Raw genomic sequence first — 16155 nt, 5'->3', positions numbered from 1 at the left:
TTTCATATCTTAAAAAAATTCAGTTTATGTATTCCAATCTTCCAAGCCATCACCATATCTTTGTCTATATAATGCACAGTTGGGGTGTCTTATTGCAGGCGGTAGTACCAGCTCTTTGCATGAATATTTATATTGTGGGGTTGAATCAACTGTATGACATTGAAATTGACAAGGTCAGGAATTTCATTGTCTTGAATCCACTGGATATTGTTGCTTCATTGTATGGATGATTGACCTTTGGTTTTTAATCATACAATGCATTTGATGCCGATTTCATATTTTTCTTCTACCTCAGAGTGTGTTTCAGAGTTTTGTGTAATTTTATTAATTTTGCAGATCAACAAGCCATACCTTCCACTTGCTTCTGGTGAATATTCTTTGAGAACTGGTGTGGTGATCGTAGCAGCCTTTGCTTGCTTGGTATGTAGGACAGTAAGTAATTGTGTTTTGCCTCTGTAACATTGAAGGCCTAGATTAAGAATTGGGTCTGTCCTAATTAGTTTACTCTTTTTTAATAGTGGTATCCTTGAATTTTCTTGAAATCCAAAACACTAATTTAGAACACTATGTACTCTTGTAGCTTGATTGAGATTTGGAATATCATTCTTGGTGTATAATGTCATAAATAATGCAGTCATTATCATTTCAACAAATGTCTGCCTGGAAGTTCTTGCATGTGTATGATGGTTTTGTGCTTTTTTAATAAAATAGTAGCCTTGCACCCTTTAGAAATGATTAAAGTGGAAATGATAGAGAAAAATATATATATTACCTTTGTAATTTGTGGCTGGTTTTTATCCACTACGTCATCTTCCAACATATCATAAGAGAATGAGAATGAGAAGCATATTATAACTAACATTTGAGGTGGTTATAGATCAGATGTAACTGGGAAATGCTTTTAACAAGTTTAAAGCTTAAAAATATCTATTGATGCAGAGTCTTGGTATTGGAGTAATAGTTGGATCAGCACCTTTACTTTGGGCACTCTCTGTCAGCCTAGTCCTTGGAACTGCGTATTCAACTGATGTGAGATTTCTTATTCACATATCAACTATAACTTGTATTAATTTTGCTATCCATTAGACATTTGATAACTGGCGTGGACAGTTGAAGCTTTTTACTCATCCACATATGACAATAATTATGGCAGGATTTAGACAAAGTTTGAACCAGCATTAATGGTTGATTGGAATAAACCATTTTTGTTCTCTGCCTTAACTTTATAATTTAATTTTGTATTAGCTTCCATTTTTAAGATGGAAACGATCTGCTGTTGCTGCTGCAAGTTGCATATTATGTGTGAGAGCGATTGTAGTTCAACTTGCTTTTTACTTGCACATGCAGGTAAACATGAATGATTTCTCTTATAAATTCTTCAAAATATCTTGAGATACATTAAATGCTCATTAGCGTTTTCTGATCTTTCAAGTATTCTAAGGTTGAAAATTCATATTCGAGAAAGCATTGTATGTTATTGTTAGAGATGGTACCTGGAGTTTTCCACTAAAAATTCTCATGTTCAAACTTTTCAGAGTTTTGTATACAGGAGAACAGCAATTTTAACCAAGCCTTTGATATTTGCTACAGCTTTCATGTGCTTCTTCTCAGTTGTGATAGCTCTTTTTAAGGTAAAATTTCTTGCTCTAAAACATAAAAGTAGTTTAATATGGTAACATGGTGTTAAACATGGCTATACAACCAGGAAAGAAAATTCTGAACATAGCATGTGCTTGTGTTTATAATCATAGAAGCTGAGCTATCTTGATGGAAAGTTCTCTGTGGAATTATGGTTGTTTTAACTTTTATATACCCACTCACTTCTACCCATAATGAATCATGTAATCCCTAATTAATGAACATTATTATAGCAAGATCATTACTTGTCTAGCCCTGTTAGGATCTGAGCAATAGCAAATTAAACAGTATTCAAAGTGTATGAGGTCCAAGCAGATCTTTGGAAATTATGTATTTGAATATTATTTCTAAATGAAATGTCGTATGTCATATGCCCTACTTGTTGTGAGTTGTAACAATCAACCTGCATTGGTAGTTAAAAGGACTTTGGTCATTTTGGACATGAATTAAACTTCCCTCTTTATTTCTTTTCTATATTTGACATATTACTAATTGAAAAGGAGTTTAGGTCTGAATATTCAATTTGCTTGACTTGAATACTAAATGCCTCTAAGATCAAGGGACATATCTAGATGAGAAAAGTAAATAAATAACAAAAGATTATCAACAATCAGTGAGGAATTCCGAACATTAAGAGCTTCAATTAAAATGCCTTTTCTTGGGCTTGCAAGCTTCACCAACTTGTGATTAACCTTACTAAAAATATGAATACGTCCAAGGCTGTTCTTCCTAGCTTCTAGCTCTCCTACAAAGGGGAGACTTTGAGCCAGCAATTTATACATTTTAATCTAGTTTATTGACCTGTATTTGAGTATGAATCTTGCTTCTCAATCACCTATTTGTAAGGGATATATCTTGCTTTCCTGGAGTGCTAATACTTTATTTCTAGCATCCCTTTGAAAATATGCCTCTTTATCATAACCATTTAACCTTTAGTTCTCGGTGAGTTAGAGGCTTAGGGTACCACATTGGATCCAATGAGGAGCCTTGAATTGAAAAGCTCCAAACTTTTATGCATCAATCTATGATTCTATAATGACCATTAACTAAAATATTCATATAAATTGTTCATATTCTGGAATAATGCAATGAAAGCAATAAGTGCTAAGATTGCCTCGTCTGCCTTTTTGTCCGATGCATCCACCTCCTCTCCTTCCACCATTTATTCATCTTCTGCCATGGTCCATTACCTCTTCCGCTACCACTAGTCATCCACATGATGCCACCCTCACCTCCACGAGTGTCTCACCACAAAGTATGTTTCCTTTCTCCACCTTCCACCCTCTATATGTCCTCCCTCCTAACTATACCCGTCTTGTGATACCTACATTCCAAATGATGTAGTACACCTCCATTCCTATTTCCTTTACCACACTCAACCTATCACTACTACTTTTTCTCACATCGTTCCTACTTATCAACTCCTATCTCTACCATAGCCACTAGTGTTATACTTTCCACGCAATTCATACCCATTCCCTCTTCCCAAGTTATGACTCAGACTATTCCCCCTTCCCAAGTTATGACTCATACTATTTTTCCATCGCATCCCATGAGAACATTTTCTCATCATATGATCTATCCATCCATGACCATGACCTTACTCCTTATTTCATTTTCCAATACACCCAACACAATAGTAGTCTCTACTACTACATTGTATACATTATTGCAATAGATGGTAAATGCTGAGAAGGAAATCTGTGATAACAAGAAGTATTTATTGCATACAACCCTCTACATCACAGGCCTTTAGCTTTTGAGGTTGTTACATATCCATTGCCTTAAATATTTGTGTCTCTTTGATTCAAACTGTACAATGGAAAAGCTAAGTTATTGGCTTGGATGCGGGTACATACATTATACATACATGCTATGCATGCATGCATTATATATATGTTCAAACATCAAAATCATAAAATATAAACTATATTAATGTATAACCATGAGAAGAGTGATACTCATGAATCCATAATTGCCAAATAAATATAAAAAATAGAATATTTTGATACCTCATTCATAATTTGCAAAAATGAAAATGCTGGAGTCTCAAGATGTCATTGTACAATGAAAATTCAAATTATAATTGATTTTAATAGTCATGTTTTTCTTCATTAGAAGCATCAAGGTCAATATCAACATTTGGTTCAATTTCATTTGAACCACAATCAACTGGATCGCCACTACCACTGCCTGTGTCAAGTGCAGAAGCTTGTTCAATTTCATGTTTCGAACATTTGACAAAATGCCAAATCATTAACAACACAAGGAAAGTGATTTCACAAAACATAAGCAAACAGCTGCTACATATGCATAATGTAAATCAACTGAAATCAATCTCAGTAATGCTGATATAAAGTTTACTGACCCCATGTTCTTAGATATAGCTCACAAATGCAACTGAAATGATATTTAATTGCTTGCTTGCTGGCATATTCTGATAAAAAATGCTGTCACAAAGTTACGAGAATGAAACTGAGGTTTTAATTTATGAAACCATGCACCTATAAATACTTGATTGGAAATCTATATGAATCATTTTCCACATCACACGGATAATGTTGAGGTGCATCATTACACACATAAGGGTGATATTGAATGTAAGGTTGTATCACATGAGCATGCTTTTGTGGGAGCTATTGAAGCTATCATTACATCTTCTTCATCTCCTACTTCTCCACTCATTACGTTTTTTGATGAGGAGATCCCACAAATTAAAAATTATGGCCCATTGTATGTTGTTGGAAAGATAAAGGGTTCACTCATTGAAGACTTCCCAAAATTCTACAAATCAATATAATGTATGTATGAAAGACTTCTTAGTAGCAAATCATATGGAATGAAAATCTTGTGCACATTATAATGTATCATCAAAAATGATTAACGGGTTATTGATTTGCACTTTGGGCTATACTATACTACCAATTACATTTAGACCCAAAGAATTAATTGTGTTATGTCATGTTATCTCAACTTTCGATAATGAGTTGTATCTTTTGTGGTGCATCAATGTGTATGATTTCTTCATGAGAGTAAAGTTATCAAGGTTAATAGAGATGCATATCAACTTTTTGCGGAGTTAAGGCACTTTACCTTAGACACATGCTTACTTGCAAGGAACCTACAGCAGTGAGAAAGATCTTCACGACATAGATCAAATAAAATTCTTTAAGTAGCAAACCAAGAGAATCAAAAAGAGATGGATTGTTGAAGATACTCCACAAAAACCTGAAGAGCCAAAAGTTGAGCATCATATGCCAAAATAGAAAAAAATGATATAAAGGAAGAGTAAAAGAATGAAACAAAAGAAAAAGAACCACAAATACTATAATTATGTGTTCAAAAGATCACTTGGAAACTGAAGCAAGAAGTTGTGGCGTACTAAATGTTTATTTCTCTAATTGATAAAATAGCTACATGAATTAATAATAGAGATGACAATTCATACTAGATATGGGATGGGAGTAAAACATATCTTTATTCACACATGAAATTATACAGAAGAAGATAGAAGCTGGCCAACCAAGGTTTAGAGTTGACCCGACTAGATCATACTACTTTCCTTGATGACACTCAATCTATTTAAATGACCAAAAGATTGCCAAGAGGAACACAACCATCAACCAACCGACATTTATAACTACTTGAAGCAGACAAACACTTAATATGGACAATTAAGACAAAGTTGGATAACCAATATTATTGAGACATAATAATAGACCTTGTATGTTAACTACATCATCCCTTCCCAAAATAAAAAGTCGTCTTCTTGATGACAAGTTATCACCAAGTAACCTTAGGGAAGACTTTCCGAATTGATGACTATATTGTAAACGAGGACCTATAACAAAATTGGAAGTGTACTTTGCAAACTTGGACTTGGATTATACTTGGAAAATAAAATGAGAGCAATAGGGGTTTGGGGGCAATGCTCCTTGCAGGGGTCAAGGGGGAGTGCCCCTCACAAGTCTTGGGGCAATGCCCTCGGTGCTCTCTGTTGCAATACATGGCAGGGTTGAGGGATGAAGCCCTTGCCATTGAGCTCAAATTAAGACCTTCAAAACCACACATATCTCCATGGTGCACATTATTTTTGTGATTTTTTTAACAGGCAAAAAGCAATGCTAAGAAAGTGAAAAAATAGAGATTTTGGAGTGTTTAGCCAACGTATGATGTCAACAAGGAATCGAATTGCTTGTCGTATGCTCTCCCCAAGATGTCATATTGTGTGATTGACCACCTATGAACATTGTCATATCGTGTTTGAGTGTTGTAATGTGATGAAGAATTCTAGTTGCTTGACGATGCCACCAAGCTGTACGATATAGGCAATATGTCTTTCGAAGGGGTGCATGTAATGTCCCCTATTGGGATCTTTTCTAATTTACCCTAGAATCACAATTTGAAAAAGGATAAATTATATCTAGGAATGCACAATTGCTTGCTTAAACCCTTGATTGAGATCCTACATACAAGTTAGTTATTCATGAAAGATTGTCAACATATAATTTCATAAAATTATAGGATAAACTCACTTACCCTTGCTAATTACATCATATGCATGTGGATTCCTTTAAGGTTTTCCCCAACAACCCATCCACATTATGGATCCCCTTGGGAGATCATACAATGCGTCTTGAGCCTATCCATCAAGCCCAAGAGCATGGAATGACACCCACCATTCGGCCTCCCAGCCTCACTCGGGGTTGATCTACTTGAATGGATCATGTGCTACTTGCATCCCTCCTATTTACATTCTCTCCTCCATAATGGGACGGCAGATTGGATGAAAGCTTTAAAGTAATCTTTATCACAATTAATTTTGTACACATATATACTAGCAATAATAATAGGAATGATAACATTAGAAGTAATGTATTGAATACTAAGCATTATGATATGATGAGGGAATTAACATGATAAAGATTATGTAGCATCATACCCAATACTTATAAATATATGAATCTGCAAATTATTATTATTGTATATGAAGCTGTTTGCTTTTTCTTGCTTTATTACTCTTCTTATCTTCTTCGATCTGGTGTATGTATTTGTTTTGTTCTCTTCTTATTCACACATACCACACACCCTCTTACTCCTATTCTCTATCTCAATTTATATCTTTTTCTTCTACAAGTCATACCCTTCGGAAAAGATACCTCTTTAGAAGTGTAACAGACTAAAAAATTTGTAAAGAAATTTAAATTCAAATAATCTAACCGTTGCAAAAATAGCTGTTAACATAAGTATAGCAAGATGGATATATATATATATTTTTTAAATTTCAAAACAGGAACATGAATAACGATAACTGAAGATTAAGTACATTGAACTCAAAATTAAGCATACATGTAATATTTAAGAAATAATTAACTTGCATGAAAAGAAAGAGAGATAGTGTTTAGAGAGTACTTTTCAACTGATGCTAAATTTTGAACTTCAAACTCTGTCATGATACTGGTGGGGAGGGAAGGTATCATTAGGGCGCTTTTCCGCCCAACCACGGACTATCTAGTCCCCCATGCCATATCCTACTAGACTGGCCCGACCCTTCGTAGGGAGGTAAAGGAATATGAGAACTCAATGCCATCTGAGACTTGGTGTTAGGACCTACACACTTAGTCGGTCATACACTAAGGGTAACTCCCTACTAGTATGACGCTCTGACTAAGGGTGTATCTAGTGCTAAAGATCAGACTAGTGCATGTGTTACGCAACACCACCTTGGCCAAGGTTTTACACTGTAAGCATGATTTTTCGCGCTATTAATGATCTCACCCTTCTCGGCAAAGTCTGGGTTAAGGAGTTCAGTTGAACTCGAAAGTAAGTCTAAGGACCATCTTGGGATTAACGTTCAATAGTTATAGTATAAGTATTTCAAGTGTTATCAACCATTTCTTCCTCGCACAACTACTATGTTTTAACAGGTTTCAACTGAACCCCTGGCTTAGGAAATAGGGGCATAGGAGTCGCCAATTGTACGTTCAAATCCTAAGTATGGATTTTAACCTGCCGGACATGTCTCTGCTGTCCGGTCACTTGGGAGTAACCTCCAGATGATGATGCTACTGCATCATGTACAATCGCGCTCTTCCACCCACTGCCTTCCTAGGCTAGGGTATGGATAAATTTCCTAACACTAGAGAGGTTGCTTTTAATAAAATAAGATTATCTAAGTGCTGACTTATCCTCTTAGTTTAAGAAATTTTGGAAGCTTGGTTAGAGGTCAAAATCTTCTTCAGGTTGACTCGGAAAAGAACTCTCTTCCTTGGAATGATACAAATCTGCACCGTTATGTTGGTAAATAATTACCAGTGCATGCCAAGATACGTATACACGGGCACGTGAGTACAAATACCTTGGCATATACGGCAAGTACTACCAGTTATTAACACACTGGTACATACTTGCCAGTATATGCCCAAGAATGGTACATACGTATTATTCCAGACTGTAGTTTAACTCTGATTTACAAGGGAGTCTATAAAATTAATTCACAGTTTGCTGTTTAGTTTCAGTTGTTCTAAGGAGGTTGCTGAAGATTTAATTTCCTTGTTCTAGGAAGATAACAGCAGGATTATCGTAATAGAGATATCTTGCCTTCTCAAAATAAATTGCTCTCTCAAGGTCATGCTTCTACTTACAACATATATAACAGTAATGACATTATTCCTTCCTTCCTTAATATTCCAAACAGTGAACAAATCTGTTTAATATAAAGGTTCAGCAGAGAATAGGCCTGAAATTTCTTTTATACAAGTTAAACCTTCACCCAACAGAGGTATGAGTTTTTAATTCTTTTCCTCTCTATTCAAACATGTTTTAAAGGGCATAATAGTAAGTTCCAGACCTGCAGGCTTCCTTACATACATATTTGTGTATATATTCCCATTTATATACACAAATATGTATGCAAAAATACCTCCTTACATATTTCATTTTCAGCTACCTGAAACCCCTTTCAAAATTCTATGGACTAATTTTGAACTGAAAATTATTTACTGAGAACTGAAATAACAACATTATGTTTCATAATAATGCATAAGGGTTTCTAACCCGTAAGAATTCCATGAAATATTTTTAGACTTTCTATACCTTACAACCAAAGACGCATATCTACATTTCTTCCTTCTAGATTCTATCCGAGAAACCAAATAACTGAAAGAGGAAGAGGAAATTGCAGGTCTGGGAGATAGAATGACCTGAGAAAAGAAGTAACTGTAATATCCCCACTTTGAAATAGAATTTAATAATAAATGATAATAATAAAATTAAAATATAAAATGATATAATTAAATATGATTAATTAAAAATTAATTAAGTTAATGAAAAGTCAAAGACATGAAAGGAAAAGTTGTGACTCCCTCAACAATGATATATAAAAGGGAGAAGAAAACCTCATTTGAGAGGTGGGATAATTTGGAAATGAGAAGTGCAGATTTGATTTAAATAATAAGTGCAGATCTGATTATGAAAGGTTGTGTCCCTTTCAAATGGTAAAAATAATGAAGAGTTGCACTCTTTCAAAGGGTGCTAATGGTGAAAGGGGATGTCTCTTGCCAAAGGGCATGCATGATGAAGAGGTGTGACCTCTCCCTCAAATTGAGAGACATAAAGGGAAGGAATCAAAAGCATCTAGTGACATCACCATTGATAAGATCAGATCAGAATTGTTATCAAATTACAGGAAGTAACATTTGTGTTCTTGGTGGTATGCCTCCCAATCTGTAGGCGACATCTACAGTGCGAACTCCAACCGCAGGCTACAATCTGTGTACAGGTAAGAGGGTTTAAGAAGTCTTAAGGTATATATGTGTGTGGACGTGTGTGCCACACACACACACATATATTAATGCATTTTTATGAATACATATATCTCTAATGATTACTTATATGAATGTAAATAAAGATAGGTATCTATGTAGAATATGTATGTATATTTAGGATCATTAGAAAGATTAAAGAATATGTAAATGAAGACATAAATTATGGAATGGAAAACAGTAATGAATTATAAAATGTAATATTAATGTGATTATATGATGGAGGCTATAGGGAAGAAATTCCCTTAGCCTAATGGAGGGATTATGATAATCCCTGGTAGGCAGTATATACTGAATATCTATATGCATATTAATGGCTTGGTTGACTAAGTTCATCCAAGAAGAGACGGATCTGGCCGGTCTCCTCTGAGGACTTGGATGATGAGATGCATCATCCAAGGCAAGGAATTGACATAGGGTCTTCCTTGGATGGCTTGGGTGTAAGAAATTACACTCAAGACAGGAATCAAATTAACCTTCGATTCCCTGGATGGCTCTTACACCCAAGACAGGAATCGAATTAACCTTCGATTTCCTGGATGGCTTACACCCAAGACAGGAATCAAATTAACCTTTGATTTCCTGGATGGCTTCGATGTAAGAAATTACATCCAAGACATGAATCAAATTCACCTTCGATTTCCTGGATGGCTTGGATGAATCGAATTCACCTTCGATTTCCTGGATGGCTTGGAACCAAGAGGGGTTCCAAGAAGGCACACCTCACAGCCGCCTAAGGACATATCTCCGTATGGCATTCATATCCTTTTTATTAAATGAGAATTGTGATTATGTTAATTGAGTATTTTAAATTGCAAGTTAGATTAGTTATATACATATATATGTATTTGTTGTACTCTAACAATCTGTTTTGCAAGACAATGATCCCTAACTAGTAGGGACATTACAGCAGGAATCAAATTAACCTTTGATTTCCTGGATGGCTTGGGTGTAAGAAATTACACCCAAGACAGGAATCAAATTAACCTTCGATTTCCTGGATGGATTGGGTATAAGAAATTACACCCAAGATAGGAATCGAATTAACCTTTGATTTCCTAGATGGCTTGGATGTAAGAAATTACATCCAAGACAGGAATCGAATTCACCTTCGATTTCCTAGATGGCTTGGAACCAAGAGGGGTTCCAAGAAGGCGCACCTCACGGCTGCCTAAGGACATATCTCCGTATGGCATTAGTATCCTTTTTATTAGATGAGAATTGTGATTATGTTAATTAAGTATTTTAAATTGCAAGTTAGATTAGTTATATATATATATATTTGTTGTACTCTAACAATCTGTTTTGCAGTACAATGATCCCTAACTAGTAGGGACATTACAGTAACCCAGCCGAAGACCTCAAAAGTGTGAAATGACAATGCTGATAATGGCAGAAAAACGCACAACTACTCTTACCCTCCGCTGTTTTCCAAAAGCCAGCCGAGAATAATCTCCTCTCTTTTCCTTTCGGGTTTTATATACCACGCAGTCTCAATCCCACGCCCTAATACCAGGCAGGATTATCGAAACCCCCAAGGAGTCACGCGGGGCATGCTTATTCCCTCACGTGATTTTCATTATGGCTTCCAAGAGAAGCTTCCACCACTTCACGCCAAAATGCTCGAAGAAAAGAAATATCTTTCTCCCTCCCAATATGCTCGATAAAAATTATATCAAGGTTGAGAAATAACAATCGTTTAAATCTCCTTTACTTTTTTTTAATTAATACTTCCTTCATGCCCGATAAAATCATAAGGTAAGGTGGAGTGATGCAAATAGATTTATCAAAAACTTATTTCCCTCTTGGCATTATTAAAATATTCCAAGCCAATTAACTAGCAACTATAGGAGAGGTTAATTTCATATCTCCCCCTCTCACAACCTTTACTTAACTATTGAGTTGCCAATTAAAGTTGGCAAAAATAATAATTTATTTAATTAAAATAAAACTTGCCAGGCAATTATAATTAAATTTAATAATAAATATTTATTTATATTTATATATATGCGACCTATACCCCCTACGAATACTTGATTGCGGTAGTAGGTATACGATCAGGTATACGTGCTACTGTACCCAGGTACTCGTATAGGATATATAAGTTACGTATATACACATATACATAAATATATATATTTATATAATAAAAGTAACATTAGTCTAGTCAACTTAATTAATAATTAACGAAATAATTTATTAATATTAATAATTAATAATTATTTCTAGAAGCGACAAACCTTAGATTCTATGCACTGACCTACCAGGTTACCTAACACACTGGCTAACAAGGTCCAACAAGATCAACCTAGGTTTACCTGGCTTAGGCTAGGGTTTCCAAACGACATTGAGTTCTTCCATCCTTTCACCTCCCGAGCTGATGATACTTTCCCTCCTTTTGTGGAGAACGACGGTCTCCTGCACACACTTGGCCCATGGAAATCGGTTAGATCCAATCTTGTCTAGTTCTGACAATTAATAAATCATGATAAAAGTGAAACATGATATCATATTGCTAACTGAAATTCCTCAATTTACTAAATCAAAGTACATCAAATTTGCATAGAAAACATAATTATCATTATTCACATATGTATAATCATCTGAACAAATCCATCAATTAAAGCATAAAACTAGGCACATTATACATCATACGAGTATATCAAAATGCACTAGGGTTAACATGTATCAGGATGTAAATACTGCACAAAATCAACTAGGGCACAAGTGGGATGTAACGAGAAGAGACATGTCTTTTTCTTTTTCTAATTGCTGCCCTAGAGAATAAACCTTCAATATAATAATGTTTGTTTAATAAACATGCATTACCAACCAATTATGTCCTTTCATGTAATGCAATTGCATTTGTTAGGAATGTATATCATACACACTGTTTCACTTGATAATTTGCTGTTAGTTAATTCCTTAATTAAATCGTTGCTTAACATGATCGATTTCTTTGTAAATAGTGAACTAAGTTGTATCTCTTCGATGTTGGTGTTGGCAACCTTCTTGTTAGTAAATGCTTTGTCTGTTTTTGTCTTGGATCGCTTCATAATGATCTTTATTGCTGTGAAGTCAATCATATATTGCTATTCATATTTGGCGTTGCTGTTAATATTATCATAGACTCCAACTATTGTGTGTTTGACTTGTCATACTTTGCTGCTCGTCTTGTAATATCAATATCGACCATTCTTGGACAATGATTGTCTTCTTTACTTAAGCCTTCTTGATATGTATATCTTGATGTTGATTATCTTCCTAGACCGAACTGTATATTGCTAGAAAAATCTTCCTAGACCGGACTGCATATCAATGACGGTCTATTTGACATCAATGACAATTTTCAACAATAGTGAGGTTGTTTAGCCTAGAATTTACCCTTTTTGTCATTGTATATTTCATAATACTAGAGTCAGCCAACAGTTATCTAGTGATCATATTTGATTGTTTGCATTTAAACCCCAGTTCAGCTTCTTATTGTTTTGGTCGACCACTTTTGTGTTGTGTTTTTTATTAATCCTAGGTGGGGCATGACACTGCACAATGAATAGACACTGAGAATGTTGTAGGAGATAGTGGGAATGTCATACAATGAGAAGAGATTGAGAATGTTGTACAATGAAGAGATACTGGGAAGGCCATATGTGATGCACAACAACCCACCATATACTATAAACTTACTGTATGGTGTGGTGGAAAAGACATCGTACAGTGTTGCTCGCTTCGCTCAATGCCAACATCACCCTTCGCACATGTGCTCTTGTCGTACATTGTGCTCTCATCATACACTATGCCGATGGAAGGAATGGTTTAGGTGTATGACTTGAACCACATGCCACTAGAGAAGTTGTTGTACAATGGAAAAAGAAATTGGCTGTAGGCTAAACCATTGTACTATGGGAAATAATGCTTGAAGTTGTATGCTGAAAGAAGTTTTTTGATGATGTGCCATACGCTGCAAGGCCATCATATTGTGTGAGTATTGAGGTCACTATATAATTCACTTTTCCCTGAATAATGCCAAAAATACTTAGGTTGTCGTACTATGTAAGATACCCGCTGTACTATAAAAGAAATTACTGTTTGGATGCCTTTGTTGATGGTGCTGTATGGTGTGTTGAGTGAATAAATGTTTTGACTATATGACATAATCTAACCATTTAATATAGTCAAGTTGTGTGATCGGGACTTTAATGTGATCAAGCGTTTTATTATTTTCTCCTTCAATTGTCAAATAATATTTTTGCCTCTTCCTCTCCATTATTTCATTATTTTTTAATTTTCCTTTTCTTTTTGTAAATTTTTTGCGAAGTTGATTTGACTTGACCAATATTTGTATGCTCCACATTAAATACTTTGCTTTGCTCTTGGTTTTTGAGATTTATTGTTCACAATTTTACATTCTTCTATAAAGTCAGATACCTTTGTTACAATTGTTGTATTTTGCAAAGCATTGACTACATCTGCATACAAACTGTCCAACTTTGTAAAATCATTTTTCATTGGTTGCTATTCACTAAGAGTTGTGTCTTTGAACAAATTACACGTTGATAAAAATACCTTATAGTCCTCCATTTGCTAGTAAAATAGGCCATAGAGAGAATTGTTTTCATCCTTCGAGCATGACTGCAATTCCAAAATCCCTTCATTGTTCGACATTATCAAACCCAAATCATGCTTCCCTATCGATTCTTCTTCAAAGTCCAAATTTGACGAATCGAAGGAAGCTACTTCTTCACTTACAATTGGGTTCTTTAAATCAATTACATACTTCTGACCCTTTTTTCAATGGAGATTGTATTTTTTTGCCAATTGTGATCAGCTTTGGTTGCTACCAGACAACTTCGATCCAATAATGTATCACATGCTTTTCTCCTGAATGAAATGACCACAAAGTTCAACAAAAATGCTTGTGTTCCAATAATTACCTTTTGTCCCCTTAAAACTCCAAGTACCTTAATACCTTGTTGTGTGGCACCCACAAATTAAAAAGTTGGGGGCCAATTGGTTAGCTTGCCAAGATTTCTCCAAGTGTCTTTTGGAAGTATGTTCACACCAAAGCCACCATTGTGTATTGGTGAGATTCCTTCCAAGGATCTCCATATCCACCATTGTTGATTTCTTTGTTATGTTGACTGTTAGTAACATTGGATCAATCACTTGGTCGCCTAATAGTGGAAGTTCGATTATTGGATCTTCATTCTCACCATATTCCAATGGGGCTGTAGCATGCACCATCTCAATCTCCTCAATACAATAGCATTTTGAAGTTTAGTGATACTTTGTAATAAATCCACTACTTTAACTACTATAAGTGTTTGAAGTAAATGCATTGTAATATTTATCTTAGATTTTAATTGACTTGTCACCGTAATTTGCATTTGCATTTGAGTGGCAACATTCATTATCCATAACATTCTCCACTTTGGCCCTTGCTTCACAAAGTCTTTCTTTTTCTATACGTGGGGTTGGGTACATAGCCTTTTTTGCTTTGGACATCCCGTGTCTTCATGGTTCCAGGCCCACACTATTTGAACAATAATTTTACATTGTCTTGCTTGTTTCAGCAATCTCTTGCAAAGTGTCGCCATTTGTTACATTGTCGGCACTATATGATCAAGCATTATTTGGGGTCACATATTGTATTTCATTTTCTCCTCTTTGATTCGATAACCATTTAGAGATGCATTTTGTGGCTTCGATGAAGTTTATTTCTCTCCATGTGTAAAGAGTACTTGTGTGCTCCTAGTCTTCAAATTGTCTGGGCACTCCTCTATTGAATGGCCCATAACCTGACAAATCTCACAAAACATATTTCTAGGATAGTTGCTTTTTGTGTGCCCCTCAATTTTGCACTTAGTACACCATAGTTTCTTAGCTTCTTTCTTCGTCTTCAGTTCTTTAATCATTCAGAGCATGTCCATCCGGTGTGCTTGTCCCATTCTCGATTCATTAATACTATTGTCATCTAAGCTTCCATCTTCTTCTGTTTTTCTTTTGGTGCGAGAGAATATTTTTATCTTCACTTTCTATGTCTATTGCTCAATTGTGGGCTTCAGCTAAGAACAAGGTGGTACTACCTTCATCTTTTTTCTTAATGATGGAAGTAGAACTTCAATGAACTACTACTTTTTTAGACCATCTGCTAGTTCTATTTATAATATTACCAACAATTCTTTAAGTCTACGATTATAAGCTTGTATGTTTTTGTTCTTAGCTTATTTTGTATTGTAAATTTCTGCTACTATTTCATTATCACCATGAAGCAATTTAAACTCTTCTTTGAAGGCCTTCTTTAATCTTTCCTAGATTTTTATGGAGGCTTGGCCAATTTTTGTATGCTAGTCAATTGCTACACCTCACAAGATGGTTGGAGAAGATCGTAGCCAAATTGCTTTATCATCTTGTCCATTTGTTGTCCAAATTGTTTCACAAGTCTTACAGTGCCTGAAGAGATCCTCCGATCCATTGCGTGTAAACTTGGGCAACTTTTGCTTTTCTCAACTAGAGCTTGTCATTGTTTTATTTTAATTCAAACCTAGTTTGGAATCTGCTTGCTAGGGAGTTTTTATTCAAACGTTATAGTGCTTCTATCACACTCTCGGCCACATAGGAATCCTCAAATCTTGCCTTGGCTTCAGCCTTCTGTATGCTTGTTTTGCAGTCAAATTTTCTTTTATACACCTTT

The 16155-nt window shown here is 35.2% G+C and overlaps 1 protein-coding gene across 1 annotated transcript in view; it reads left to right on the top strand.

Moving 5' to 3' along the window:
- Positions 1-16155, top strand: part of LOC131029613 (probable homogentisate phytyltransferase 1, chloroplastic) — a 56560-nt gene that overhangs the window by 14523 nt on the left and 25882 nt on the right. The window contains exons 5-9 of the mRNA XM_057960169.2: positions 99-173; positions 337-420; positions 940-1029; positions 1246-1347; positions 1536-1631. Coding sequence (XP_057816152.2) covers positions 99-173; positions 337-420; positions 940-1029; positions 1246-1347; positions 1536-1631 — 447 coding nt within the window. The remainder of the gene's footprint in view (positions 1-98; positions 174-336; positions 421-939; positions 1030-1245; positions 1348-1535; positions 1632-16155) is intronic.

Source organism: Cryptomeria japonica, chromosome 3, assembly GCF_030272615.1.
Source record: "Cryptomeria japonica chromosome 3, Sugi_1.0, whole genome shotgun sequence".
Lineage (NCBI taxonomy): Eukaryota > Viridiplantae > Streptophyta > Pinopsida > Cupressales > Cupressaceae > Cryptomeria > Cryptomeria japonica.
The sequence above is the reverse complement of the archived record's forward strand: the minus strand, read 5'-3'. Positions and strand labels throughout refer to the sequence as shown.